Source organism: Neodiprion virginianus, chromosome 5, assembly GCF_021901495.1.
Source record: "Neodiprion virginianus isolate iyNeoVirg1 chromosome 5, iyNeoVirg1.1, whole genome shotgun sequence".
NCBI lineage: Eukaryota > Metazoa > Arthropoda > Insecta > Hymenoptera > Diprionidae > Neodiprion > Neodiprion virginianus.
This window is the reverse complement of record NC_060881.1, coordinates 18,937,647-18,964,138: the sequence shown is the minus strand read 5'-3', so window position 1 is coordinate 18,964,138 and position 26,492 is coordinate 18,937,647. Positions and strand designations below refer to the sequence as shown.

At 35.5% G+C, this 26,492-nt stretch overlaps 3 protein-coding genes across 10 annotated transcripts in view; 1 reads left to right on the top strand and 2 right to left on the bottom strand.

Moving 5' to 3' along the window:
• The window catches only part of LOC124306162 (protein argonaute-2), a 36,580-nt gene extending 10,580 nt beyond the window's left edge, over positions 1-26,000 (top strand). For 4 of the 8 annotated variants that reach the window (XM_046766459.1, XM_046766458.1, XM_046766456.1 and 1 more), the window contains 13 exons: positions 4,985-5,101; positions 13,487-13,624; positions 14,536-14,858; positions 15,908-16,214; positions 16,416-16,638; positions 17,264-17,411; positions 17,504-17,767; positions 18,436-18,754; positions 19,498-19,849; positions 20,099-20,432; positions 21,816-22,015; positions 22,255-22,377; positions 24,039-26,000. In XM_046766459.1, coding sequence (XP_046622415.1) covers positions 4,990-5,101; positions 13,487-13,624; positions 14,536-14,858; positions 15,908-16,214; positions 16,416-16,638; positions 17,264-17,411; positions 17,504-17,767; positions 18,436-18,754; positions 19,498-19,849; positions 20,099-20,432; positions 21,816-22,015; positions 22,255-22,377; positions 24,039-24,147 — 2,952 coding nt within the window. In that variant the 5' untranslated portion in view covers positions 4,985-4,989 and the 3' untranslated portion in view covers positions 24,148-26,000. Of the gene's footprint in view, positions 1-4,984; positions 5,102-8,692; positions 9,040-13,486; positions 13,625-14,535; positions 14,859-15,907; positions 16,215-16,415; positions 16,639-17,263; positions 17,412-17,503; positions 17,768-18,435; positions 18,755-19,497; positions 19,850-20,098; positions 20,433-21,815; positions 22,016-22,254; positions 22,378-24,038 lie in introns of those variants that run through there. The other 4 variants (XM_046766460.1, XM_046766462.1, XM_046766463.1 and 1 more) reach the window with 4 other exon arrangements.
• Positions 2,773-4,040, bottom strand: LOC124306179 (uncharacterized). Its single transcript, XM_046766493.1, has one exon. The coding sequence runs from the start codon at positions 4,038-4,040 to the stop codon at positions 3,846-3,848; it is 195 nt and encodes a 64-aa protein (XP_046622449.1). The 3' UTR covers positions 2,773-3,845.
• Positions 4,018-6,900, bottom strand: LOC124306178 (39S ribosomal protein L53, mitochondrial). Its single transcript, XM_046766492.1, has 3 exons — positions 6,648-6,900; positions 4,702-4,814; positions 4,018-4,570 (listed from the first exon to the last, which is right to left on the bottom strand). Exons 1-3 carry the CDS (start codon positions 6,791-6,793, stop codon positions 4,425-4,427), a joined length of 405 nt encoding a protein of 134 aa, XP_046622448.1. The 5' UTR covers positions 6,794-6,900; the 3' UTR covers positions 4,018-4,424.
• Positions 26,001-26,492: the final 492 nt, after the last annotated feature.

Here is a 26,492-nt window from a genome sequence, read left to right as displayed (position 1 = left end):
TTCGCGTGGATTTTTTTTTTATCATTTGGAACCGTTTTGGGCGGCAAGATCAATTTTTTTTTTTACCCGTATTAAGATATATATATGTATGGTGCTATAATTTACGCCACCAAGGAGCGGCTCTTCGCCCAGAATAAACCAGCGTTTATTTTAGTACATTTCATTCATATATATCCCCATGAGAAGACAATTTTTTGTTATTAATAAATTTGCACCAATACTGCGGAGAGGAAATGAATTAAAATAAATACAGATAACACCAAAGAATGTGTAACGTAATTATTATTACGAAAATTTTTTCGATTGCTCTCTCGTTTCATTTTTTTAAATCACCAGAAGATGGTATGCTTACAAAAATTTTCCAATCACCTTTACGGCTCGCCCCCCCCCCCCCCCCCCTCTTTCTATGGGCGGAGCTTCTCATTGACATCAGAATTGCTCAAGTATTAATTGTTATACTTATATTTATATGGTATACGATTCTGGAGCCGAATAAGACCTTTCAATATTCAACACTAGGTAAATTAGGAACTTTTTTTAACAACTGTACTTAACCTAGGATTCAATCTCAATTACTGAATTCTCCATTTTTTTCGTTCTTGTGCCCGCATCGAAAGTGGAATGATAGTTAAAATATTCTTGCCGCCAGTCAGATTGGCCTAAAATATTGCTTGGTACTTGGTGAACACTTCAAATTATGATACAGCCGAATTAGGATTCGAAACGTATGAATGGCAGTTATGTTGACGTGTTTCCATCACCATTTTGATCGGTGCAACTGTAACGTAGGTTAAATACGATAAGATATTTTCTACTTAATTTAGTCGCAAGATATTGCGCAAAGCACTATCAATTGTAACATCGTGCTAAGGTACGGACAAATTATACAACGTACGGTTTCCGGTCTATTATTATACCTTGAAGGAGAATGGAAAATTACTGAAAACGATGTATTTTTATCAACAGTGGTGTATGCACAGATTCACAGATCACTTCATAACTTGAGCAACGCGACATTTCCGAGATTTACATCATCCTCTTCATCATCATCAGTGTCTCTGTATCAGCATATCATGGAAGATTCATCCTCATCTTTACACACTGCTCATCCACATCTCCGAGGTTCTCTTCACAGGGTTCGCACGTTTTTTGGAACCCGAAATTCCCTGACTTTTCCAGGCGTTCCAGCCTGAAAATAGGATTTTTTTCAGTAACCTTCCAAGAAATATTCCGCTGATTAATTACAATTTTTTTTGCATATTAATACTAATACCTTCAATATTACCTAGTAATTAATTTACTGTCCGGCTACTAATTTACAAACAGCCAGCGATTTTCAGTAAGATAAAAAAACGAAAGGAGGTTTAATAGCAAGTAATGTACGTATAAGAACGAGTTTATTTCCTCAAGAAACTTAAAATTCCAGTCTTATTTTCGAAATTCCCTGACTTTTCCCTGCTGTAAGAAACTCCCCGAGTTTTCCCGGTTTTCCGGGTTTTTCCTGTGCGTACGAACCCTGCTTCATCTTCATCATCAACAGCGTACCTGCATAATTGTGAGACTATCATCTTCATGTTCATCCGCATCGACGCGGAACAATTTAATAAACATATGTGTATTTACCATATAAATACCTAAATAATAATCTATAAAGCAAAAAATGAGAACGCGAATTGTCGACGAGATTTTATTTAATAACATATGCGCGCAGTACATCGACGCAATAAAAGTTATTTAACCGGAATTCACCGAGCACGGAAATCTGCTGTGGTTCACCACACAGATTATACGGTATATTCTGACGTACGATAACGGACTGCGGAATTTTTAATTTATTTATTGTTTTCTTCTTTTCATAAATAAAACTTCTATCATCACCTCTTTGGAACTTCTGTTATAATATGTGCAGTGCTCACGATAAAATGTAGCTGAGTTGCTGTTTAGTGTTTTATTTCAAGTTTTAGAGTTTATAGTATACTGCATTCGTAATGTGAAAAATAGCACTTACCAAAAGAGAACGACAGTCACGATATTTTTTACCGTCACGAAGATGCGGTTAGTTTTATCAGTCGCTGTTTGTTCCAAACGAAAATTGAGCTACTTCAAATCATTTCTCTGCGAAGACTTACCAGTTATACCAGTCTTATATCCGTCACACAGTGATCATGGTTCTGTCCACTGCAAATCTACCGTGAGTGAAATGCGCAATTTTTGCAATTTCGGTCTGCTTCAAGGCTAGTAAAATTCCTTCACTGCAGACATTTTATAGTGTTGAAAATTCCTTACCGGCCATTTTGATTTAAAAAAATATGTCGTCTAAAAATGTTCTACGCAACAATTTTGATAGTAGGAAAATAGTATGAAAAACCTGACTGCAATATTTTTGTATAACATTTGTTCGATGTTGAAAAAATCATCATGTGCAAATTTTTTTTACAGCTTTTAAATGTTTGTCAGCGTTTTGTGCTATGGGTTGTCGGAAATATTTTTCTGAGTTCATGCACGAGCGATAAAATGCTTAACATTTTCTTTGACACGTGATAAAACGATAAAATACATCTTGGCAAAGCTTGGGCGAATTCGATTCGAAAACACTTCTACTTTCTAAATTTCTGGAACCTGGATAATGTGGTATTTGTTGTAAATTTCTAAAATCAATGAACATGGTTATAAAAAATTTTAAATTCAAATACAGCACTCGATATATTATAGAGAGGATAAGGGGAAGATATGACGATTATATATTTACCGAAATAAATGAACCTGTTCGAATCCATTGATAGTAGTTAACATTTATTCAATAAAAACAACAGAATCCACACAATATAAGGGTATTTTATGTCGATTAGTTTTTCACAATGATAAACAGGTAATCGGGACGAGGAAATTGAAAAATTGATATATTGTTGTTACTGCAGAGAAATGCGTTTGTCGTTAAATCACTTACTCATTTAAAACGACGAAAAGGGATAAAATTTGTCGGTTAGCGAGTAGAAATTCTTGTGTCTGAAGGTGAAAAATTTCTGCCGCATCGTAAAGGCGAAATTGAATATACGCTCTGTCAATTCACGCCGGTACCTTAGTACGGACCAATAAATCATATAGTGTGTTATTTTATTTTTTAAATTTAGGACTAGAATAATGTTTGAGAATCACGGTGTAACTCAAATATAAACAGAGTTACCAATCACAATAGGTGTAAATAATATAAATATATGCATATCGAAATGTCACTCTTTTCACTAAAGTTAGTCAAAGTGACTTCGATTGTTTTATTTTTTATGAGACTGCAAAGCCCTACTTTTTCGAAAATAAGTACAAGTTTTCAATACCTTTTATTTTACTCGAAATCATTTCTCATAGATAAACAATTACGTGGCAAAACTTTTTCATAGCATCAATTTGTGGAATCAGTGTTATTTCATTTCATCGTAAAGCAAAAAATAAAATCGAAAAATATCGAAAAACAACTGATTGTGAGTCAGAATGACAATAATGAATGATAGTAATTAAATCGTCGGAAAACTTGTAGAGGATGCAACATTTTTTGAGACATGAAGAAATTAGAACTTAATCATTTCGTAAACTGGAGGAAGACGATTAAAATTTTTGAAATTTCCCACAAATATCGCCATGGATGTTTTTATAGGATGGAATATTAGGTGGTTAAAAATTGATTGAAAGTTCTGGAAAATCTGTGAAATTTCGGGAATTGAAGTATAATTTTTTCAATTACCAGCCTGACGACACGAATAAAAATTTTGGTGTATAGTATTATTTTCATCAATCAAGTCACTTCTTAAGCGTTAAAAATTAGTGAAAAGCCAGTTACGATGAAGGCAAACTTATTCGACCGGTTTCAGAGTAATGAATCTGGACAAAATAAAGGCGAGTACCAAGGTACCGGTAACAAAACATGCGACAAATATGTACCAAGTTTCCTCGTCAAAAACATCTGTAAATGCAGGCACCTGATTGTACAACGTGTCGATAAGTTTCATGTTGTAGTCTTTGTTGTTACTCCCTGAACGTCCGGCCATTTTGACCAGCGTTTGTTTCACTTTGGGTGGTACAAAAATTGAAAATTGAAAATTCGAGAACACTCGAAACGATTCAAACTGTAATTTACACCACTCCTGGACTTGACAGCGTAAATTTGCAAAATTTGAAGAAACAAGTAGATGAAGAAGAAGAAAAATATCGGATCGTGTGGAAAACGAAATAGGGATTTTTTTTTACTTACAAATGAATATTTTCTGTTCTGTTTTTAGTTTGTTTGTTTTTTCTTGTCCACACGTTTACTTTGTAATATTATAATATTTTCTAACTTTCTATTTACGTATAATAATTACGTTCTATGTATGAACAAGAAGAGAAAGAATCGGATCAGATACAGAGGGCAATTATTATAACGATAGGTCTATCTATCGCCGCTTCTTTTCTGATTTAGTTTTCAATTCAACGACCGGTTCTTCGACTGGCGCCTGACTGCTTATGTATTTGTTGAACAGCTGCAGAAGCTCCAAAACCGTCAGATTCGAAGTTTTGAAAATGATGTTCTCTCCGCTGTCTGTAACCAAGAATGAAAAATTGATAATCATCGAAGGTGATAGTTTGAGGATCGGGCAAATTTCAGAATCATAATTTCATCTTCACTATCTTTTCTGGAACAAAAATTAATAAACAAGACACGCAACTCACTCAGATTGAAGGTGACAGACGGTTCAGAGCGATCGCATAGTACTTGAGCTTTCACACGACAGTTTGGATTAGTGTTTGCGATTTTTGGCCCAGTCAAGTAATACATTAACGATCTGTATGAAACAAAAAAGAGGTATAAACTTTACAATTTGCATTTCATCTCCGATAAACATTTCGAAGAAAAGATTGAAAGATGTATAGAAAAGCGATTTGTATGTATGCGTGATTGTTGTATGTAAATAAAAATAATATAAAATGCTCATTTTCTCAAATTTTGTTACAGACAAAATGGCACAAATGGAACAGCAGCTACCGATACAGGTGCCGGACTTAAGCACCCTACGGATTACAACCGCAGTCTCGATGCTAGGAAAGGCTTACGGATGCGGTCAATGCAGCGGTGAGTTGAAAAATTATTTAATTTTCTCTTTTACTCTTCAAAGAAAATCTAATTTTCTTTCTGCAAATCTGAAACTCTGATCACCTTTCACGGGGATGAGAATATTTTGATGCAAAAAATTGTCGTATCTGATGCTAAACAATTTTCATCATGATCATCATCACAAAGTTTTTATTTTCTTTTGACCAATTCTAACCCTTGGAATTGATTTTTTATTCAAGTAATTTACTTACCAAAAATTTAGTAACAATTGAGTTATCAGAAATGCCAGATGTGTTTTGCTAATCAAAAAATATCAAGCGGTAATTAAGCTTTCTAAAATAATTTATTTCTTTGTTGATTCACATGTTTCTTTATAATACAGAGGTGTAGATAAACATTTAATCGATATGTAAATACAGAACATAAAGGTGCATATGTAATAAAGTATAAACAAGAGTAAAGTATTTATATATATGATTTGAACAGAAACTAAAAGTACATAAAGAAAAATAAAAAAAATTGACAAAACGATATAAGTTAACATGGATTAAAATAATGTGGAGGACTCGAAGAGAAGTATAACAATGTTTCTGTAGAACTGAGGAACCATTTGTTCGTATTTATTCTATTTTTGAATCTGACTCGAAAAAAATTTTCTGTTCGATTTCTAGTGTTTATCACAATTGATGCAGCAACGAAAAATTTCCAAACACCTCGATCGAAACTCTGCCCAAAACTACAGTTTCTAAACCCTATCATGCTCAGCACAAATTATACTCTCATAATTGAGTAATCTCTAAAAAGAAACATGTTCATTCAGTATCAAAATTGATAGCTACTGATTATATGTTCTACACCTTTCCTTGTAATACTTCAATTCCTGTGTGAACACCGAAATATTGAAACGATACGGACGTTCGATTTTCAAGTATGAACATAGTGACGTCACTGAAATATTTTGTTCCAAAATAAAGGATTCGAAATTTGAAAATAGTTTACAACCAAGTCCGGATTTAATTGTCTGCACTAGAAATTGATGGGGCGGTGTAAGAAACGGGATGAAAAAAATAAATAAGATTCGTTTTCAGCGAGTGAAAATAGGTGTTAGATACGTGCGGTGAAAATTAGTCGGAAATCGTAATACCTGAAGGTATATTTCGTGAAATTTCGATTTCCGTGGTTAATTTTCAGAAATTGAAACTAGTCGAGTTACACCAATCAACTCCGGACGTCTACGTACTACCGTTCATCGGATGAGAGAAAATACTAAAACACTTCGATCACTGCCTGTATTGCAATACCGGTGTTAAAATAACGCCGCCTTCCCCCTCTTTTCTTTTTTTTTTATACGCAGCGCATCTGTGTCGGGTTTAGAATTGTTTCGTATAACGTAAATCGGTATACCGTCGTCTGCTACAGTGATGATGTCAATGCGCATGCGTTTCAAGATGGCGGCGTCAATTAACGTCACCTACTGACGTCACGTCGCTGGTCACGTGCCAAGCACATTACACATGCGCGTCAGGCTATGCCATCCAGATCTTAAATATCGTCGGCAACTAACCTCGTCGGTCCGGTTTTGCTGCCGAAAGGGTCAAACGAGATGGAGATCTTCTTTACAGGCTTCAAATTTACCCCCCTCAACTGTTTACTCAACGCACTGTAGACACCGGCCGATCGCTTCACCGTACCGCTCAGCGGGATCGACATGTTGTTTGATTATGAGTCGTCCTTATATTCGTTAACCAAACGAAAAACAACAGTCTCGAACCCCTACTCGCAGACGACTTTCCGACTCGTACCTTATCGTACTATATGGTACTATATACGACTACTTCAATCTTTCGAGTATCGACTGCAAAGCCACCATGTTCGTGGCACCGTCTATAAGAATTCGCGGTAAATTTTAATTCGTTACGGTCAGGAATGTAGGAAAAACAGTTCTGCAAACATATTCGAACAAAATGTCTTTTACTTTTTACATTTATTACATTTAGTATGTACGAAATATATAAAATGGCCTACATATATATTTTTCACACTGTTTGATACTCCTGACAATTCGCCAAGTTTTAGAACTTTATTCAAGAAATCTTGTTTCATTTTCAAACTTTCAAATTCATCCGTTCGTATATGCAATGTGTCATAGATTGAACTCAACCACGTGTTGCATGGCAAAAATTATAATTTTCCAATGAATCCCTCAATCCTAGTCCAAATTGTAAGATTTTCTTGACAATTTTAAAGCCACTTTTTTCTAAAGAAAAATTGCGGTTAAAATCCTGTTTTCGTTCTTGGTTTAGAAGTTCAAGTAGAATAAATGATTTGACATATTGCTTAAAATTTGCTTTACAGCTGTAATTCAGATTACTGACATTACCAACAATTCTTATTCCCTTGGTAACCGTAGCCTAGATCGTGATCGGTCCAGTCCTAAGGAACAACAGAATCCTCGAGTACTCGACGCAAATAGAAAAATATAAAGTCCTGCGTCGAATAATTCTTGTAGTAACGAATTTCAAACTTTGCAGAACAATAAACCGTACTTTTTCACTGGCAATCAAACAAAAAAAACAGACGATCTTCTCATGACTCGGGTAAAAAGCTTAATGGACCACTCAAATTTGGCGCAGCGGGAACGGCGAGAAGTTGCCCATCCCTACCGTAGCTTCTTGTCAACGGCGAATTTTTCACAGCTCTAACCGACAGCTGCTGCCATCTAGTATTACGTTTTTATCAATTGTATTACGTTGGTAACACTGGAATTCTCTTTGCAACCACTGAAATATATATAACTGGAATGCGCATCGGTATCCTAGCTGAAGTAAAAGCCTTCGGCGCACCGAGAGTGAAGCAAGAAAGGTGACCTCTCTCGCTCGCTCCATGTACAGCCATCAAAAAAGTAACACGATTCGATCGTCTTGTCGTTCAGCGAATATCACGGTGGATAACATTTTTGATTCGACAGTGCAACCATGCGCAGTAGCTAATAGAAAAAAACAGGTGGTCACTAGACCTTTGAGCTATCTCTCTCTACGCTACCCTCACTACTTTGGTGCGCTTTACTTTTACATCAATTTTTTGACACAAATTGACACCAAGTGATTTAATTGGTCAGATACAACGAAATAGGCCAATGAAATCACTTTGTGTCGTGTTGAGTCAGAAAATTGACGTAAAAGGAAAGCGCCCTATGTTCAGTTATTCCAACAGTATTTTCCACGCAACCACCATAGTCAGAGCTGCCAATGTCAAGTGCGAAAAATAACCACTTTCCATGATAAGCCGAACCCAATTTGTGTTCATATACACAGTTACCGATAGTTTACTTTTTCTTATTAAAATCATTACTGTACCATCCAAGCTCTATGTTCATTGTTTGTTTCCTTATTGTTTTTTCAGTTCAAATTCTGTTTTACCATTACTTTACGTACAAAAATTGAAAAAAAAAGAAAAAAAACGCGTATTTAATACATCTTGACAGAAACTGTACATAATAATCGTTGAAATGACTGACCAAAAGTTCGTTTAGTTATTCATTGACTGAGAAGTTAACATACTGTTGAAATGTGAATTACAATAATCAATTTTGCATTAGTTGAAATAACTTTTCATGTATATACCTTGGTGCATATTAAGCGGCAAGAGGTTGCAGCAATATTCGTATTTTGTATCCGTCAGGTTTACAGCCTGGTGGCACTAGACAATTGATATAATAGTGACCAATAAGGTGCTGGCTGGTGTCAGCCATTGCTAAAGTAAGGTAGGGACTATCTGGCTCGCCTGGCCTCCGAGCAGTGTGGTGTTGGGCTGGGGGAAGTAGTGTCGTGTGGCCAAGTGGGTTTTGTGTTGTGAAAAACCACAAAACAACTTTTTTTTATACTTAATTTATTAGTGATAATCGTCATTTTGCGTACCCGAATATCATCGTCCAAAAATGTATCCTGTAGGCCAGCGTGAGTATATTTACATTTAACGTTAGTGAAAAGAGAGCAAGACGAAAACGGAAGACTGTGAAAGGGAGCAAAAAAGAAACAGAGAAACTGAAAATGAGAAACAATAGAATCAACAGAGAGTAAAACTAAGGCAGAACAGAAACAATAACAAAAAGAAACTACGCTATTCGTTTGTTACACACGCTTACAGGGCACGCAGCGTTAGAGGCAGGCACGCACGCATGCACGCACGCTCGTCCGTCCGTTCGTCGTTCGTACACACGTACTCCCCCCCCCCCTGCCCACGTCTTCCAACTAACGAAAATAGGTCACAGCTTATTAAAAACTGAATAGGCGCGTACGTACAAAATCAAGGATAATTAAAATAGGGAGAGAGAGAGAGAGAGATAGCGGAAAAAATCGCCAGGATTAATATCACCGAGTATCCAAACTTCCTAGAGAGCGAACGGCGTCCGTGAAACTGGACGACGACTCATCAAGTGATTGGAGAATATGTACGGTTCTTCGTAACTAGTCGATTCACCTCGAACCTCTTTGTTCACAGCTCCTGGCGTTTCCTCGGCTCGACGTAGCTGAGAATGATTTACGGCTTCATTTCATTTCGACGGTTTTCAGACACTCGGCATCGATAATTCCCTGTCGTATATTACACGCCGTTTCGCGTGACCTCGAATGAACCCGAGGTTCTAACTCTTCTATGTTTCGACACGCGGGCGAATACCTCTCCATAGGCTACCTAGCTGCTTGTTTCTTCGTTCGATCGTCGCTTGTTTAACGTTTGCCTAGCTGCGTCACGGTCAAACCAAGGGAAACACTTATAGAACAGTTATGCTTAATCTGCAAATCTTTTCGGTCAGCGTGGAACGGTTCCGCTTTATTTTCCAAGCGACTGGACGAAAATTTAAGGGGTGCTCTGGTCGATTTTGACGTGACATGTATATCTCCAAATATAAAAGACGACGTATCATACATTTTTATTTGATGCAGAAATAAAGGAATGGTATAAATTCTATGAATATACTTGTGCGATTTCATAAAAACTGCGATGAAACTGATGTTTTGAAAATTCAACTGCTGTGAAGTTATATTCTGAAACTCCAGGATAGAGCTTTTTCGTTTTGTTTCGTTACGTTAACCTTGCTAACTTCAAACTTGTACGTTTTAACCCTGTACTACAATACTTTTCAGTAATAAAAGACCTGATAACCATGTTGATTATCCATGCAGTTATTATTACTACCTTATAAAAGCTGCTGAGTTACATAAATATTATATGTGATAGACACAAGTTAATAACAAATACAGACACACACACATACACAAATCTTGAACACAAATGGCGGGGCTCAATTGTTTCGTTTTCCTTCCTTTCATCTCCTTCCACGCGTAATGAAATACAATAAATCAATAATTTCCTCTATGGAAATTCTAGCAATTTTATTGTCCAGCTGCTTTGGTGTATCAATGAAGTTCAAGCAGTATAAATTTGAATGAATCAATTGTGTGGTTACCGCATTGACTGACGGACTATCAAAAACAGCGAAACCAATTCATTATATCTATGAGTCCACCTCGATATCAATAATAGCTGTGGGAAAGGGCATGCAAATAACTCAGAAACATGAAATCCGATAACCTCACGATCAAAAGCATTCTACGTAATCAATATTATCAGAGATGATTTCGGAGAACTTGTATTCAAATGCTTTTGACAAAAAGACAAATGGTGTTGCCTACCAATGCATACCTCATTGTCATGTAATTGGAATTCTGTTCATATTGTACGTTTACTTACTGGTCGATACGAAATAACTAAAGGGCTATTTTGGTTTAATCATTCTCAGATTTTCTATTCCTTCGGAAATAGTGGTATAGAATAATAATTGCTAGATTGTAACCAAATGTCATTCTGTTCGCGGTTGCAACATCTGTTGCTATTTTAATAACATGTAGTCAAGTTGTTTAAAAAGAATTTGAGCTGTTCGACAATCGCATCGAATCTTTTCAAGATTTATTTAACTAACAATTGGCGTGAAATAATCAATTGGTTCTAATAACACAAATTTAGTTTGAAGCAGAAAGATTGTCGGAAAATCACATTTCAGCAATTGAAATTTGATTTAGTTATTTGAAAACAAGATCAAATCATTTTTTTTTAGTTCTTTGAACCCTCTATCTCATTCTTCTCAAAGTTCGACTCTAAGCTTTAAGCGTTATGACTAATTCTTCTTTTTAGTTCAACAATCAATGAGAATAAGAAAATCGAATACAGTTTTATTGTATCACCGAAGTAGATTCCCAAGAAATAGCAACACAGACTCCAATATCAATTTTTACAAAATTTAGTCCTAGAATTTCACTCTGTGTTAATTTATAGCTATTCATGTATTTACATACTTTAAATTCTAATTAATTATGATTCTAATAACTAATTTATCTCGTACACACAATATTAGTATCGACATATTTTTATCAGAGACTATAGGTTGTTGCTCATTTATGTCTTACAATACAGTCATTCTCTTCTTCGATATTAATCTGGCTCAATTTATCACCAAATCTCAACATCAAATTAGAGCTTACATAAATATACGTACGCAGAGTTGAGAAGTTCACAGAGTTTCCAGTGTGCAACTAGCCACTCTATTTTTCCACTATTTTTCACACCTATTATTATTTGCCTCTATTTACATGTCTTTGATAAGAAGAAAGTACAAACTTTGCTCTCTGCATCAACGTGTCCCTCAAAATGCCAGGATGCCTCTGTACGTGGCTGGTTCCATTTAAAATAACCCAGTATAGGTCAAGACGAAAAATTGAGAAGACTTGTAAAAAACATGCACGATTCTTTGGCAAATTCGAGGATACCCATATTCTATCATTGTTCTCTAAAAAAATTTGCGAGAGTAAGATAACAGAATGAAGAAATATTAACACTATGAAAGGAATACAAAAGACTCACGTCTGGAAAATGGAAGTAGAAATGACCCGCACTTTCACTGCAATAAGGAAGAACGATTTGAATGAATTGTCAATGTGTGCGATGATTCAAACAGAAGTATGTCTAAACTCTTGAATAATTGTGTATGGGGTATTCATGTTTATTGTTATAATATTCAATTATTTTAATGACGATATAGTCTTCCAATGTATTTTTCATACTTTCCGTAATTACTTAGTTGCTTTTATACATGTATTGCGCAGAAAGAAACAATGTAGCGACATAGAGAACATAATTTGCATATTGTAGAAAATATAAGCTACCCGAACACATCGAAAATTCGTAATATTGAAAAATTCATATCTCCTTTCAAAGAATTTGCTCGCTAACGAAACTTGTGTGAAAAGTTGGTACTTTTAGAGGCGCATTTGCGAAAAAATGATGCAATTTCCGAAAATTGTGGTTGAATTTTTTCGCAGTGTTCTATATTACACTGAGTAACTCCGGCAATTTGGGATCGATCTTTCTTAACTCCAAATTTGCTGAATGAAGGTAAAAATACTCACATTTTTACACCAAGTTTTTTAGAGTAAAATGACAATATGGAGTCCTTCAACTTTGCCAAAGTATCATATCGATTTTTTACAAGTTGTTTAAATTTTTTGTCCTGATTTTACCGGAGGATATGTGATGGAACTGTCCTATAATGCATTTTTGTCACCCCAATATTTGTTAATCGTTGAGAAATGAGCTCAAGATTGGTTCAAAAAGCCACTATTTTAGCAAGTATTATTTATAGTTGATAGCACTAATACAACTATATTTCGGAACTTGAGTCGCTGCAAGCCCTGAATTCATGAATTTAATTTAAGGATATTTTCAATTTACTTTTTCCTTTTTATTAAACAATAATTATAAAATATATTTCGGCAACATATATTTCTCTCAATATTCTTTTTCTACTTCTTCTATTCTTCAATTATTCTTTGACCAAATTGAGAGTAAAATTTTAGGCTTTCTGACATTCTCTTTGCAATTTTGCTCTTTCTTCCATCTTGTTTTTAATTTTTATCAATGTTGTAAATGATTGGGCAATATTGAAGAAAGTTTTTTTCCTTCGTTTCCTACATTATTCTCATCGTGAGTTGTTATAAAATATAATTTTCCAAAATACTCGCTGCACTTCGTTGTAATAGATGACTTGATAAAGATATTCTCAGCTGTGTCATTCGTTTTCAAACTTGGACAATCCGTGGTCGTTTAAGTAACACATCAGCAAAGTAAAATCCAGAACTATCTCACTTCTTGGAATTTATTTTTTGATCGACACTTTGGATTTGTTAGCCAGAAGAAGGTTTTTCACAACACTTGTACGATCTTATTCTTCAAATCTGTTCGTTATTCTGTTTAAAACAATTGTTATTCTGCAATAGATTTATTTTGCAGAACATTTCCCCCTAAAATGTGTAAAGCTTGCATTTTTCACTGATCGAATGTTACTTGCAGCTCCGCCACCTGGGCCAACGTCCAGCTCCTCTGTAGGAAGTGGTGGGGCATCAGGGAGCAACGTCGTAGCCTCGAGCTCCTTGGGTTTGGTTCCCACACAACAGACACACACACCTCCTCAGCCGCCTGACCTACCCAGTAAGTATGTCGGTATAAAAAACACCGCCAAAAGCAAGGCTTTTCTTAGAATTTAGAAACTCGTAACTATGAATTTCATAACATTGATGCAACAGTTTAACGTATTTTTTGGAAAACGCGTTATTTCGCAACTTCAGGATTGCCTGGAATTCAGTCAACTTTAATCAACCACAAGTCACTCATATTTTGTAACTTCCTTCTTTTCAATATATTCTTAAGTTGCAAAATAGTGATTTTTCATTCGATGTTTCGGTATATTAACGTTATTATAGCTTCGATTTTCTTATATTCATGAAGATAAATTGTTTAGGGTGAACCTGTGTACATGGCGAAGAAAATAACTATTGCTCAACTTTAAGATTAGTTTATAAAATTAGTTACACTCACAAAATAGAGTCACTTTGCTTCTATTGTACTATCGTTTACAGTTTTATGAGTTTTTACCCATTTTAAGGGTTTTAAGTACTGATTGTCTAAGTTAATGTTACGAATATCAACCTTGTAAAATAGAATCAGAGTATCGTGCTAACTGTGCAAAATTGTTAGGATAGTCGTAGAAAGTTCTGTACTTTAACGAAGAGCAGATAAATAAATAATTGAATATATCAGTCATTTTGGTATTAATTGGAGTTTGATTTCCTACAAAATTTTTTTGTGTACGCAGATTCTGCATGGTTTCGGAATTTTATCTTGTTGTTCCGTTACATCTCAGAATAAATATTGTCTCTGGCCCTTGAAAAGGGCAACTCTGATAAAATATAGTAGAAATAAAATAATAGTTTGAGAATAAGTATTTTGAAGACGTAAGTACAAAAACAAATGAGAAGTAAAATAAATTGAAAAAAAAAAAAAAAATTAAACAATAACGGTATATTTAAATGTAGTTTAAATATTGAAATGCGAATCAACAGAAGAGAAAGACGATGATTCTGATGAGCAACAAACCATTCCAGTGTTTTCATGCCCAAGAAGACCGAACATCGGAAGAGAGGGCAGGCCGATAAGCCTGAGAGCTAATCATTTTCAAATAACGATGCCGAGAGGGTTTGTCCATCATTATGATATCAACATACAACCAGACAAATGCCCCAGAAAAGTGAACAGGGAAATCATTGAGACTATGGTCCACGCTTACAGCAAGATATTCGGCACTCTAAAACCCGTTTTCGATGGTAGAAATAATCTTTACACTAGAGACCCGTTGCCTATTGGCAATGACAGGATAGAACTTGAGGTGAGTCCTAATTTGTTTAACGAATTGAATATGAAATTCAGAGATATTGATTGCGATTAAAAAGAAACACAATGGAAAATATTCCTAACGGAAATTCTACAATTTCGGGAGAATTGGCTTTATTTATATGAAATTGGATTGACAAATCGAGTAATTTTTCAGCTGCAATGCTTGAGAAAATATCAAAAGTTTTATTTTAGTCGAAAGTAAAATAATTCATCGACATTGCACACAGTGTGATTAAAAATTTCATAAATCGATAGAAGTCAGGAAATTAGATTGAACGTCTGTGATTTACAACATAGTATTGCAACTTATTTTTATTTTTATTCAATGATTAAACTTGCATTATTTTAAAAATAGTTGTATATATTTGATAGAGCTTTCAAAGTGTTATATTAAACACTTAAATCTGTTCTCACCTGGAAGAGGTCAGAATATAGATCCAAAATGGAAGTTTCTAACAACGCTCATTATTGATTTTTTTTTTTTTGTTAAGAATCGTTGGTATGAACTATTATTTATAAATACTTGATGAAGATTAGTTTACTCGAATTGTAAACAGTGTCCCGATTGCTTATCAGAATTATTCTTTTATGATCAAGAAATAAAATAGGAGAAAGTATTATACCCACGAAAATCGAATCGAATATTCGAGTATTCGAATAATTCCAACTTGTTCAAATAGTTCGGATTTTTCAAATACATATTTCTAATGGTTTGAATAACTGTAATGCTTTGAATTATTCAAATTATTTGGTTGTTGGACAATCTAAACGCGATAGCACGAATAGGCTGATTACGATTTAAATATCGGTTAAGCAGACCAATATTCTACTAAAAATCGAATTATTCAAATTACTTCAAGACTTGAATTATTCTAACTATTTCTAGACTCAAATCATTTGTAATATCAAAATTATTCCAAGACTCGAATTATTCAGATTATTCGATTCGAATATTACTCAGCAATTATTCGAGATTCCAAATAATTTGCACACTCCTAATTTAAAATACAGTGGATAACGAAGAATTCCTTGAAATTGCAGGTGACTCTGCCTGGTGAAGGCAAAGACAGAGTGTTTCGAGTAGTTATAAAGTGGGTGGCTCAAGTGTCTCTCTTTGCGTTGGAAGAGGCTCTGGAAGGACGGACCAGGCAAATTCCCTACGACGCTATTCTTGCTCTGGACGTTGTAATGCGGCACCTACCATCCATGACTTACACTCCCGTCGGCAGGTCATTTTTCAGCAGTCCGGATGGCTACTATCATCCGCTCGGCGGCGGCAGAGAAGTTTGGTTTGGTTTTCATCAGTCCGTCAGGCCCTCGCAGTGGAAAATGATGCTCAATATTGACGGTCAGGCTCAAGATGCGCTTCAAATTTTTAAAATTGCTGATCTACTTCGCACTATAAATATTAAAGCCGATGTCAATCAAATTTAACAAATTTTTTACATTTGTATACTGGAATACGACTGATTCACTTCGCTTTAACTTTGCAAAAGTTTTACGCTGAATTTCGTAAGTTTTCCAATACCATTCTCCTTTTCTTTTGCAGTTTCTGCAACGGCGTTCTACAAGGCGCAACCCGTAATAGAATTCATGTGTGAGGTACTTGATATACGAGATATCAACGATCAGCGTAAACCACTCACTGACTCTCAGAGGGTGAAGTTTACTAAAGAAATAAAGGGCCTTAAAATTGAAATAACACATTGTGGGACGATGAGACGGAAATACAGAGTGTGCAACGTCACCAGAAAGCCTGCACAAATGCAATCGTGAGTAAAAAATACCACACACCAAGTTGCACAACCATATATCACTTAAAAGTCGAACTTTTCATAATCTTTTGATTCGCAAATAGTCTTTTTTAAGGCAAAACGTACAAGGACAGTTTTTAAGTATTGATTGTGAAAGTTTTTGATGAACTGCTGTTTAGCTATACCTTTGAACTAAGGGGCTGTCTATAAACTACATAGCTGTATTTTGGGCAGGTCCATTACATTAAAAAACTGTTAAAGGAGTCGTTCTTTTTTTTTTTTTTTTTTTTTAATTTTTATTCTAAGACAGCACAAGGAAGAAATGACAAGATTAACCATGCATCCAAATCATTATTAACAGGTAAAGAATTGTTCTCAGCTTTCTTTCGTGATAATCAAGCTGTGTTTTAAGTGTACCTATTACAAAGGCACGTCGTTGAAACCTGTGACTGCAAAAGAGATAATATTGCGTGCGGAAAAATGACTTAGAATGTATCAATTATAAAACGACTTATCGTATACTAAGACCTCCCCCCTCCCTCATGTACCCTAGCCGGACCTTTCACCCTCCCAAACTAGCTGCTTGGTTTGTGGACAGCCCATAGTAAAAATAATTTTATTTTCATACTTTCCAATGTTCCAGATTTCCTCTGCAATTAGAAAACGGACAAACAGTGGAATGTACAGTTGCCAAATACTTTTTAGACAAATATAAAATGAAGCTAAGGTATCCGCATCTTCCATGTCTTCAGGTCGGCCAAGAACACAAACACACTTACTTGCCGCTTGAGGTAAATTGTGAAAATTTTTCAATATCTTGTTGAAGTTGATTGACAATCATAAATGAATCAACGAATCGATCGATCTGTGTGATTATTTCCAGGTATGCAACATAGTGGCGGGACAACGTTGTATAAAGAAATTAACTGACATGCAAACGTCAACGATGATCAAAGCGACAGCACGCTCGGCACCAGATCGTGAACGCGAGATAAACAACCTAGTCAGACGTGCAGACTTTAATAATGACTCCTACGTACAAGAATTCGGTCTCACAATATCGAACAACATGATGGAAGTCAGAGGTCGTGTGTTACCGCCACCAAAATTACAGTACGGAGGGCGTGTTAGTTCACTCAGTGGACAGGTAAGGAAACCAAGTGTCTTTTTGCTAAGTAGCCTGGTTTCCCAGAAATCGATGCTTTGTATCAATTTTAATGCCGTGTTATGGTACATCGAGTATTTTTGTATCCTTAAATTACGAAGATCTGTTTGGTAAACACAAGATTGGATATCGATGCTACATTTCGATTTGTTTAAAAATTGTTGAAAACCTAGTAGATTTAGTCGATTTCACTCTGCGGTTGCTTATTTTATTCAGAAGACTAAAGACTATTTCGGACACAGTCTCTGATATAAATCTTCTATTTTTCCAGTAGCTGATTTAATATTTGTCATTTGTTGATTACAGTCCATATGTATTGCAAAGCAGTAAAATTAAATATTCAACGATACTAGCGTGACAAAAAAAGTGTTTCACTTAAATAACTCGAAAATGGGTGGACCTATTCAAATTGAATTTCTTCGATTGATTCAGTTTCATTTTATTTAGAACTGATTGGATTTTAAGCAAAATCGGTCGTACCATTTCTGGGTTATTTGCGAAAATGAAAATTCCTTTGTCCGAAAATAACTCAAAAACATATGGACCAATTTTAATCAAACTTAATATAGAATTGAGTAAATTTTTACCGGAATCGTGTAATTTTTTGAACTAAGAATTCTATAAATTTATTTTGTTTTCATTTTCAATAGACAAAACAGCAGGCACTGCCGAATCAAGGTGTGTGGGACATGAGAGGGAAGCAATTTTTCACTGGAGTCGAAATCCGAGTTTGGGCTATAGCCTGTTTCGCACCGCAAAGAACTGTGCGCGAGGACGCGTTGCGAACTTTCACAACGCAGCTGCAGAAGATAAGCAACGATGCGGGAATGCCGATCATTGGACAACCCTGCTTTTGCAAATACGCCAACGGACCCGACCAAGTTGAACCCATGTTTAGATACCTAAAGACAACATTCCAGGCTTTGCAGCTCGTCTGCGTTGTTCTACCGGGAAAAACTCCCGTCTACGGTGAGGCAGCTTGGATTTTTCTTCTTTGGTATCACCCTGTTTCAACTTTGAACTTAAAATTTTCCTCGTCATCTTTTATTGACAGAATTAATGATCAATTGGCGCAATCTAATATTTTAAGTTAATTAATTCATACCTGGAACTGATATTACATAGTTTCTTATTTGGGGTATGCAAATAATTCGAAATCATGAATCATTCGAATCGAGTTTGGATAATTTGAATTTGTAGAATCGTTACGTTGGAACCGCGAATTGTCTATTATTATATTATATACTGGCAAATAATATTAATTTCATCAAGTTAAACTTCATTTTATGTCCAAAATAATATTTACAGTCACAACCATCATTCCACGGTAAGTACTTCTGAAGCAGGATAAGGAAGATGGAGAATTCGCATAATCTTTACTGATCAAATTATTAAAATAATTCGAAACTTCGAACCAATTTGTGAATAGCTTTTACAGGTCCAATCACTTTCTGATTACTTTTAAAGCAAAACTCTATTTTTTTAACTGCATTTCAGATAAATGAGTTGCTGAACAATTTTGCTTTAAAAAAAGTTAATCTGCGAGTGGAAATAATTGAATGATAATTCTAGGATTGTTTGTGGCTACGTTTAGAACTAGCATCGAAAATACTGTGCAAAAGTCGCAGAAATTTTCTTATTTGTTGAAAATTGTCGTTCAATTTCGTAAATTTCTTAACGAATCACGTATTAACTTTCCTTATTCCTTACAGCGGAGGTAAAGAGAGTCGGCGACACTTTGCTGGGCATGGCGACGCAGTGTGTGCAGGCAAAGAACGTCAACAAAACGTCGCCGCAGACGCTGTCTAACCTGTGCCTAAAGATAAACGTCAAACTGGGCGGCATAAACAGCATTTTAGTTCCGAGTATCAGACCGAAGGTATTTAACGAGCCTGTTATATTCCTCGGTGCTGATGTCACTCATCCGCCAGCTGGCGATAACAAGAAACCAAGCATTGCTGCTGTTGTCGGAAGCATGGATGCTCATCCTTCAAGGTACGCAGCGACGGTGAGAGTTCAGCAGCACAGGCAGGAAATCATCCAGGAATTAAGCTCCATGGTCAGGTGAGCATAAAACATCAACCAAAAATTATCTATTCGAACTAATTTCACGTTTTACTCTATTAAAACATCAGGAGATGACTTTTAGGCCATCTTAAATAACTTTTGTCTTTTTCCTAGAGTTTGATGTTGGAAAATAAAATAATTTGTCTGGCTTGAAAACTAAAACAAAAAACTAAAATTTGAAACAGTCCAGTGTTTATGCACATGATTTATTTCTCGAATAATTTTGGATTTCCTTAATAATTTCAGAGAGCTGCTTATTATGTTTTACAAAAGTACGGGTGGTTACAAACCTCACAGGATAATATTGTACCGCGATGGAGTGTCAGAGGGGCAATTTTTGCATGTACTTCAGCACGAACTGACGGCTATTAGAGAAGCTTGTATTAAATTGGAGAGTGAGTACAAACCCGGCATCACCTTTATCGTCGTGCAAAAACGACACCACACGAGGCTGTTTTGTGCTGATAAAAAGGAACAGAGCGGCAAGAGCGGAAACATTCCTGCTGGGACTACTGTCGATGTTTGCATCACGCATCCCACTGAATTCGACTTTTATTTATGCAGCCACCAAGGCATACAGGTAAATGTGAATAGAAAGTGTTCTTCCTCTTGAGCACAACTGTAAGAATGTCTGTAAGTGTGTTTACATTTTGGAATCTTACGCTTCTGATGCGAAGCCCGTAAGACAGTCAATGACCGTCTAATAATTGAAATGCGGATATGCATTATCATTAATCACGAGGATTTTTCCATTGTTGGAGATATAAATTTACCAGTTTTTCAAATTTATCAAATTTATATCTTTTAGACGAGGACTTTTCATTGTTGAAGATATAAATTTACCAGTTTTTCAAATTTATCAAATTTATATCTTCAACAATGAAAAGTCCTCGTGATTAATGATAATGCATATCCGCATTTCAATTATTAGATGGTCATTGACTGTCTTACGGGCTTCGCATCAGAAGCGTAAGATTCCAAAATGTAAACACACTTACAGACATTCTTTCAGTTGTGCTCAAGAGAAAGAACACTTTCTATTCACACATACAAAAGCACAAGAAAACAAATTTGAACTAACTGGTGATGAGAGGAATTAACGACATCAGAGTCAGGGCGGCTAGGTGGTCTAGTGGAGTAAGGCTCCGGTAAAGCATCTCTAGATACCAGGTTCGATTCCAGGCTCCGCTGTTAATTTTTCGAATTTACCAGTTTTTCAAATTTATCAAATTTATGTCTTCATACAGGTAAATATTACGTGTATTTACATTGAGTATTGATGAGTTTTCGATATTGGAAATGTTTTCTTTTTTCTTCACAATATGCTCTGTCGGAGATGGTCGAAAATCATAATTTGGAACACAGAATTTCAACTTTAGTGTAACAAGTGAAAAATACTTAAAAATATATCGAAATGACAATTAGTTCATAAATGTTGTCATTTTTGTTGAAGAACTGAAATTCCTGGGGAAATATTTAGAATCCTATCCAGGTATTTCGAAAATTCACAGCAATATTTATGAAAATTTTTAGAATATCTAAAAATCGTACATATTATTAATAATATCGAGATTTCGTACAAGGAACGGTAGAAATAAGAAATAAGAAAACCAAAGTTAGCAAAAAGGAAATACTCTGTACAAATTTTATAACTCTCCGACTAAATTAAACTCTAAAACACGGCAAAGCACACAATATTTGTAAAATCTTGTGTAAAGAATTCCAAGAAGCACCTATAACACTTGAATTTTTACACATATAAGCTTTTGGAAACCTGTGTTTTGCATCTGAACTGAAATTCTGACTCCAAATCATCAAATATTTTGACATTTTCTTTAAGTGTTCTATCATTACTGTAACGACCAACACCCAAACTTATTGAACCAAACAAAACGACTTTGCAGTCTTTCATTAATCTAAAACTCGTATTCGCCCAATCATAATCGATTTTTGTTAATTGCAGGGCACGTCAAGGCCGTCGCACTACCACGTTTTGTGGGATGACAATCACTTTGAGAGTGACGAACTCCAGTGCCTTACGTATCAGCTTTGTCACACTTACGTTAGGTGTACGAGATCAGTCAGTATTCCTGCGCCTGCTTACTACGCCCATCTGGTCGCATTCAGGGCCAGATACCATCTAGTAGAAAAGGAACACGATAGGTTAGTAGATGTGCTAATTCAGATTTCGCACCAACGGAATAATGGAAACTAAAATCTAACATGGCGGTTGGTCACATTTAATTTTAAAACACCTCTTTCGTCGTATTTCTTTGAGTATTTTGATTCCGTGCGAAAAAACCATGGCCTCACAACTTGCATCGAGTTGTCTGTACTTTTGTATTCATGTAATTCGCCGAAAACAATCCGTTGATAGTACTGAACTGTACCTAACCTACTAGAACGGGCAGTGCCATGGAGACTAGAGGTAGGGAGGCTGAACGCAATGCTGGCGAAATGGACTGTGAAAATGAACGATCCGCGGATTTTACCCGCCTGGCGGCGCTACCAAAACCGATTCTCACGTATGTATCTTATTCGTAACCAGGCGCTGGTATCGCTTGCCGATACATCCCGAACTACAAGATCTTTCATCACTCACGATCCACTTTTCGACGAATCAGCCAAATGCGTTCGACCCATAGACTTATAAAGATAGACTGAGCGCTCCTATAAGAGGCACTGACAATTATATATAAAGCACAGAGATATACCGGGAGTACTGCTCTTTCTTTTCAATCGGCGTCATGGTGGGAGACAACGCAGCAGTGGAAGTCGAATAGCTAGAGATATAGGCGCATAATTTCGCCTCATTCTCCTCTACCGCCTCGATCCCCGCCACAAATATCGTCAGAGAGAGAAAGGAGTACTACCAGCATATTTCTGTCCTTTAAATGTTTGCTTCAAGCGGCTGGTGAGAGCGCTCAGTCTATCTTTATAAGTCTGGTTCGGCCTCCTTACCTCTAGTCTCCATGGGCAGTGCCATTGTTTTCGTAACACGTGGCTTAATGGAAGAGAGATAGGCACTCAAGGAACATCCATCCTTATCTACGGTTTTTCAGTTGGCCAAGTGGAGTTAACCCTGGGTTCACATGTACGCAACGGCGCGCTCGACCAATAAGAGGTGATTTTGCCGTCCTTTTATTGGTTAAGCGCGGTCACCTTGCGCTTGATGCTGCGTGTATGTGTTCCAGGATTAAGGTCGTATCAAACGTCGAGTCAAAGAGCTTTAAAGACAGAAATATGACGTAATGAAGACTTGAAAGTGCAACTGAAATTAATCGACTTGAATTTAGGTGAAAGAATATTGACTTAAAAAGATATTATAGTTAGTCTATACCGATTGAGTTAAATCTTGCTTATTTTGACTAATATCAAAGCCTACGCAGCACTGATGTGAAAATGGTGCAGCTAGCGCAATTCTACATAGTACATGCAATGCCAAACAAAACTGTCCAAAAGCTTTTTGGCTATCGTGCGAAAATAACACCAGGAAATGCATTCTTGCAATCAGTGGTAATTCAATTATAGTAATAAATTTTTAGGCATTATTGTTGCATAAACTATTTGATTTCAGCATTGTATGTAGAATTGCGTTGACTGCTGTATATTCACATCAGTGATGCGTAGGCTTCGATAGTAGTCAAAATAAATGAAATTTTACTCAATCGGTATTTTCGTATACTCTCTTCATGCACTCGATTTGTAGCGATTCAATCTTGAAAGTTTCCACCGAATATTGTTTTTTTTTTTTTTTGTAAATTAAAAGTGAGAACAAGAAAATATGCGCCTTGAGTTTCTTTGTATTTTTATTATTGAATGTGGGAAAAACAGTGTTGTTATGACGAAAAAAAATTGAAAACAGAATTTAGATTAGAGATTATCAGAAATGTTCAAAAACCAGAAAAAAACCAAACAATTTTTCTTCACATTCATCACTTGTGGGAATCGGGTTGATTGCAATGTTGAAGAAAAAAGATCAAGTGTTTCGGTTCAAGAAAAAAACTGTCAAATTGTCTTGAAGCTTGAAAAATCATTTTTCACTAAATTGCTTGACAATGTTTCATTTTATGAAACTTCGCTACTCTCTCAGCTTCAAATTTTTGAAGTAAAAGCTACGAATTAAAAAAACGTGATGCGTCGACTTGTACAATTTTTCAAGCAACCTTTTATTTTCGTGTTTCAGTGGCGAAGGATCGCATCAATCTGGTTGTAGCGAAGATAGAACGCCGGGAGCAATGGCGAGAGCCATAACAGTGCATGCGGACACAAAGCGAGTCATGTACTTTGCGTAACTTGGGTCTGTGTTATTTATAAATATATACATACACACGCACGTTATATGAAGCGTTCAGCGACCGAATAGGCTAACTTATGTTGTCGATAAGGCTCACTATCTTAAGCTATTTAAAATGAGCCCTATCGACAATGTAGGTTAGGCTACTCTGAAACTGAACCCTTCATACATAGCACGTTATGTTGATTTCTAATTAAAAATGGTAGAGTAAAAAAAACCAATTAAATCAACAAAGAAATAGGAGTATAATGCACGAATATAATGCAAAAGTACGCAGAATAGCGGATAAAAATTAGTTCAAAAACGACGCCACACAACACCAAAAATATCGCCGGAAACGGACTAACAAACAGAAAAAAAAGAAAACCGAACCAAACCCAAAAAAGAGAAAAAACGCTGTGCGTGATAGCACAAATAAAAAGGGATAAAATAATGCTGAATTATTCACCGTTTAATAACGCGCTTTCGCCATATCTTTACATATGTCGTTTTGGAAAACCAATTAATTCGAGAATAAACGGTTTTTTTTTTCTCATGACTGTACGTAGGCTATACTTAGAAGTTGAAGAAAAAAAAGTTGACAAATAAGACAAAAAGAAAATACGAAACAAACTTAAAGTTGAGTCTATAAGTAAGTAAATAATCAATTTAGTGAACAACTTTACTTTTGACAATCCTGCTTGAGTGATATAATGTTCTCTTCGGTTTTTTATCTACATTCTCTTCTTACTTTACACATTTTCGCTTTGATTCTAATTCATTTTAATATTCCGTCGATAGTATCATCGTTATTATTAATGTTGTTATTAGTATTATCACCACTATTCTTGTAAATTATTGCCGTTTTTATCATTTTTTTAATATCTTCTCTCAGTTTTTCCACGCACACGCATCTTTTAAGTTAAGTAACCATTAGGGCTGTGCGAGTTCCCAAAATCTTGGGATAAAAAGTTCGGGTTCGGAACGGGTTTGTATCGGATCAGGTAGTTTTGGCGGTCTCGGAATGGTCGGAAAAAGCAAAATTTTGGCGATTTCCGAAAACCTCGGGAACCAGAACCGAAACTAATAAACTTTGCCCGACCCAACCCGCCCTAAAGAATTGTGGCACCCGTACAGCCTTAGTAACCATCGCTGTCGATTAATAGTATTATTATAATGCTTTTATCTCGCTGTATTTTTCTTTATTTTAGATTTTTTTTTAACGTGCTCGTATTTTCACTCTGCCTGTCAGTTTGGCTCTTCATCCTTTTTTTTTTCTCGCTTACTCGTGCGCCCGTATAAAACAAAATTATAGAAGGACAAGAAGTATAAAAGAATTAAAAAGTATCACTTGAAAAAAGGACCAACAAACATCCATCGAACATGAAGAAAACACTCGAAAGTCGACACAATAGATACAGATGTACAAAAGGAAAAAATAGAGATAGATTTTACGACAGGCGAGTGATAAAATCTTCTTTAACGTAACACTAAATAAAAGTAACAGTTACAATCGTAATAGTAATAATGATAAATAACGATTATTATAATAAAAGTAGGAGTTGTAGTAGTAGAAATGGTAGTGGTAGTAGTAGTGATAAAAATAAGAATAACGAGGGTAGTAACGATTTTTGGATTTTCATTCGCAACAAATGGCGAGGCCAGACAATTTTGTATTGAAGGAATAATTGTAGCGAGGGTAAAAGAAACAAAAGTAAAAGAGACGAAGAAAACTAAATTTGTAAATTGCAATTTCAATGTATCTGAATTTAAAAATTCTCTCGCAAAGGTGCTGTTTAGGCTTTTTGTCAATGATGCATTTTTTTTTATTTTTTCTTTCTCCCTATAACATAAGACGGAGAGAAAAATCGAAAGAGATACAAAGTAAACGATGATTAAAATATACAAGTAAATAAATAATGATTAAATTAATTCGACGATTAAGAAGAGCAACAACCGCCGGCAAAACAAAGAAAAACCAAATTTCATGTAAAAATAACGGGAATAATAAATAAATAATCAAATGAATGAATGAAGAAAGGAATGAAAAAGAAAATACGCAAATAAATGAAAATAAATGATTAAATAATTAAACGATAAGTAAGAGATGCGCGTCTATATTAATGACGCACAGTTCATGTGAAAGTGGAAATATGGAAAGTAAATAATAATAGGAACAATCAATCACGATTCGAAACTGTAAACTGGGCAGAAAAACTATTTTCAACCAAATTTGAATAATGCGACGTACGACGTTTTTTTTTTTTCTTTCCTCACGTTTTTAATCATGTTTTAAACATTTTTTTTGCATCGTGTTTTATATTGCCCACATCTGTTCCAATCAATGGGGCATTCCATGCGAGC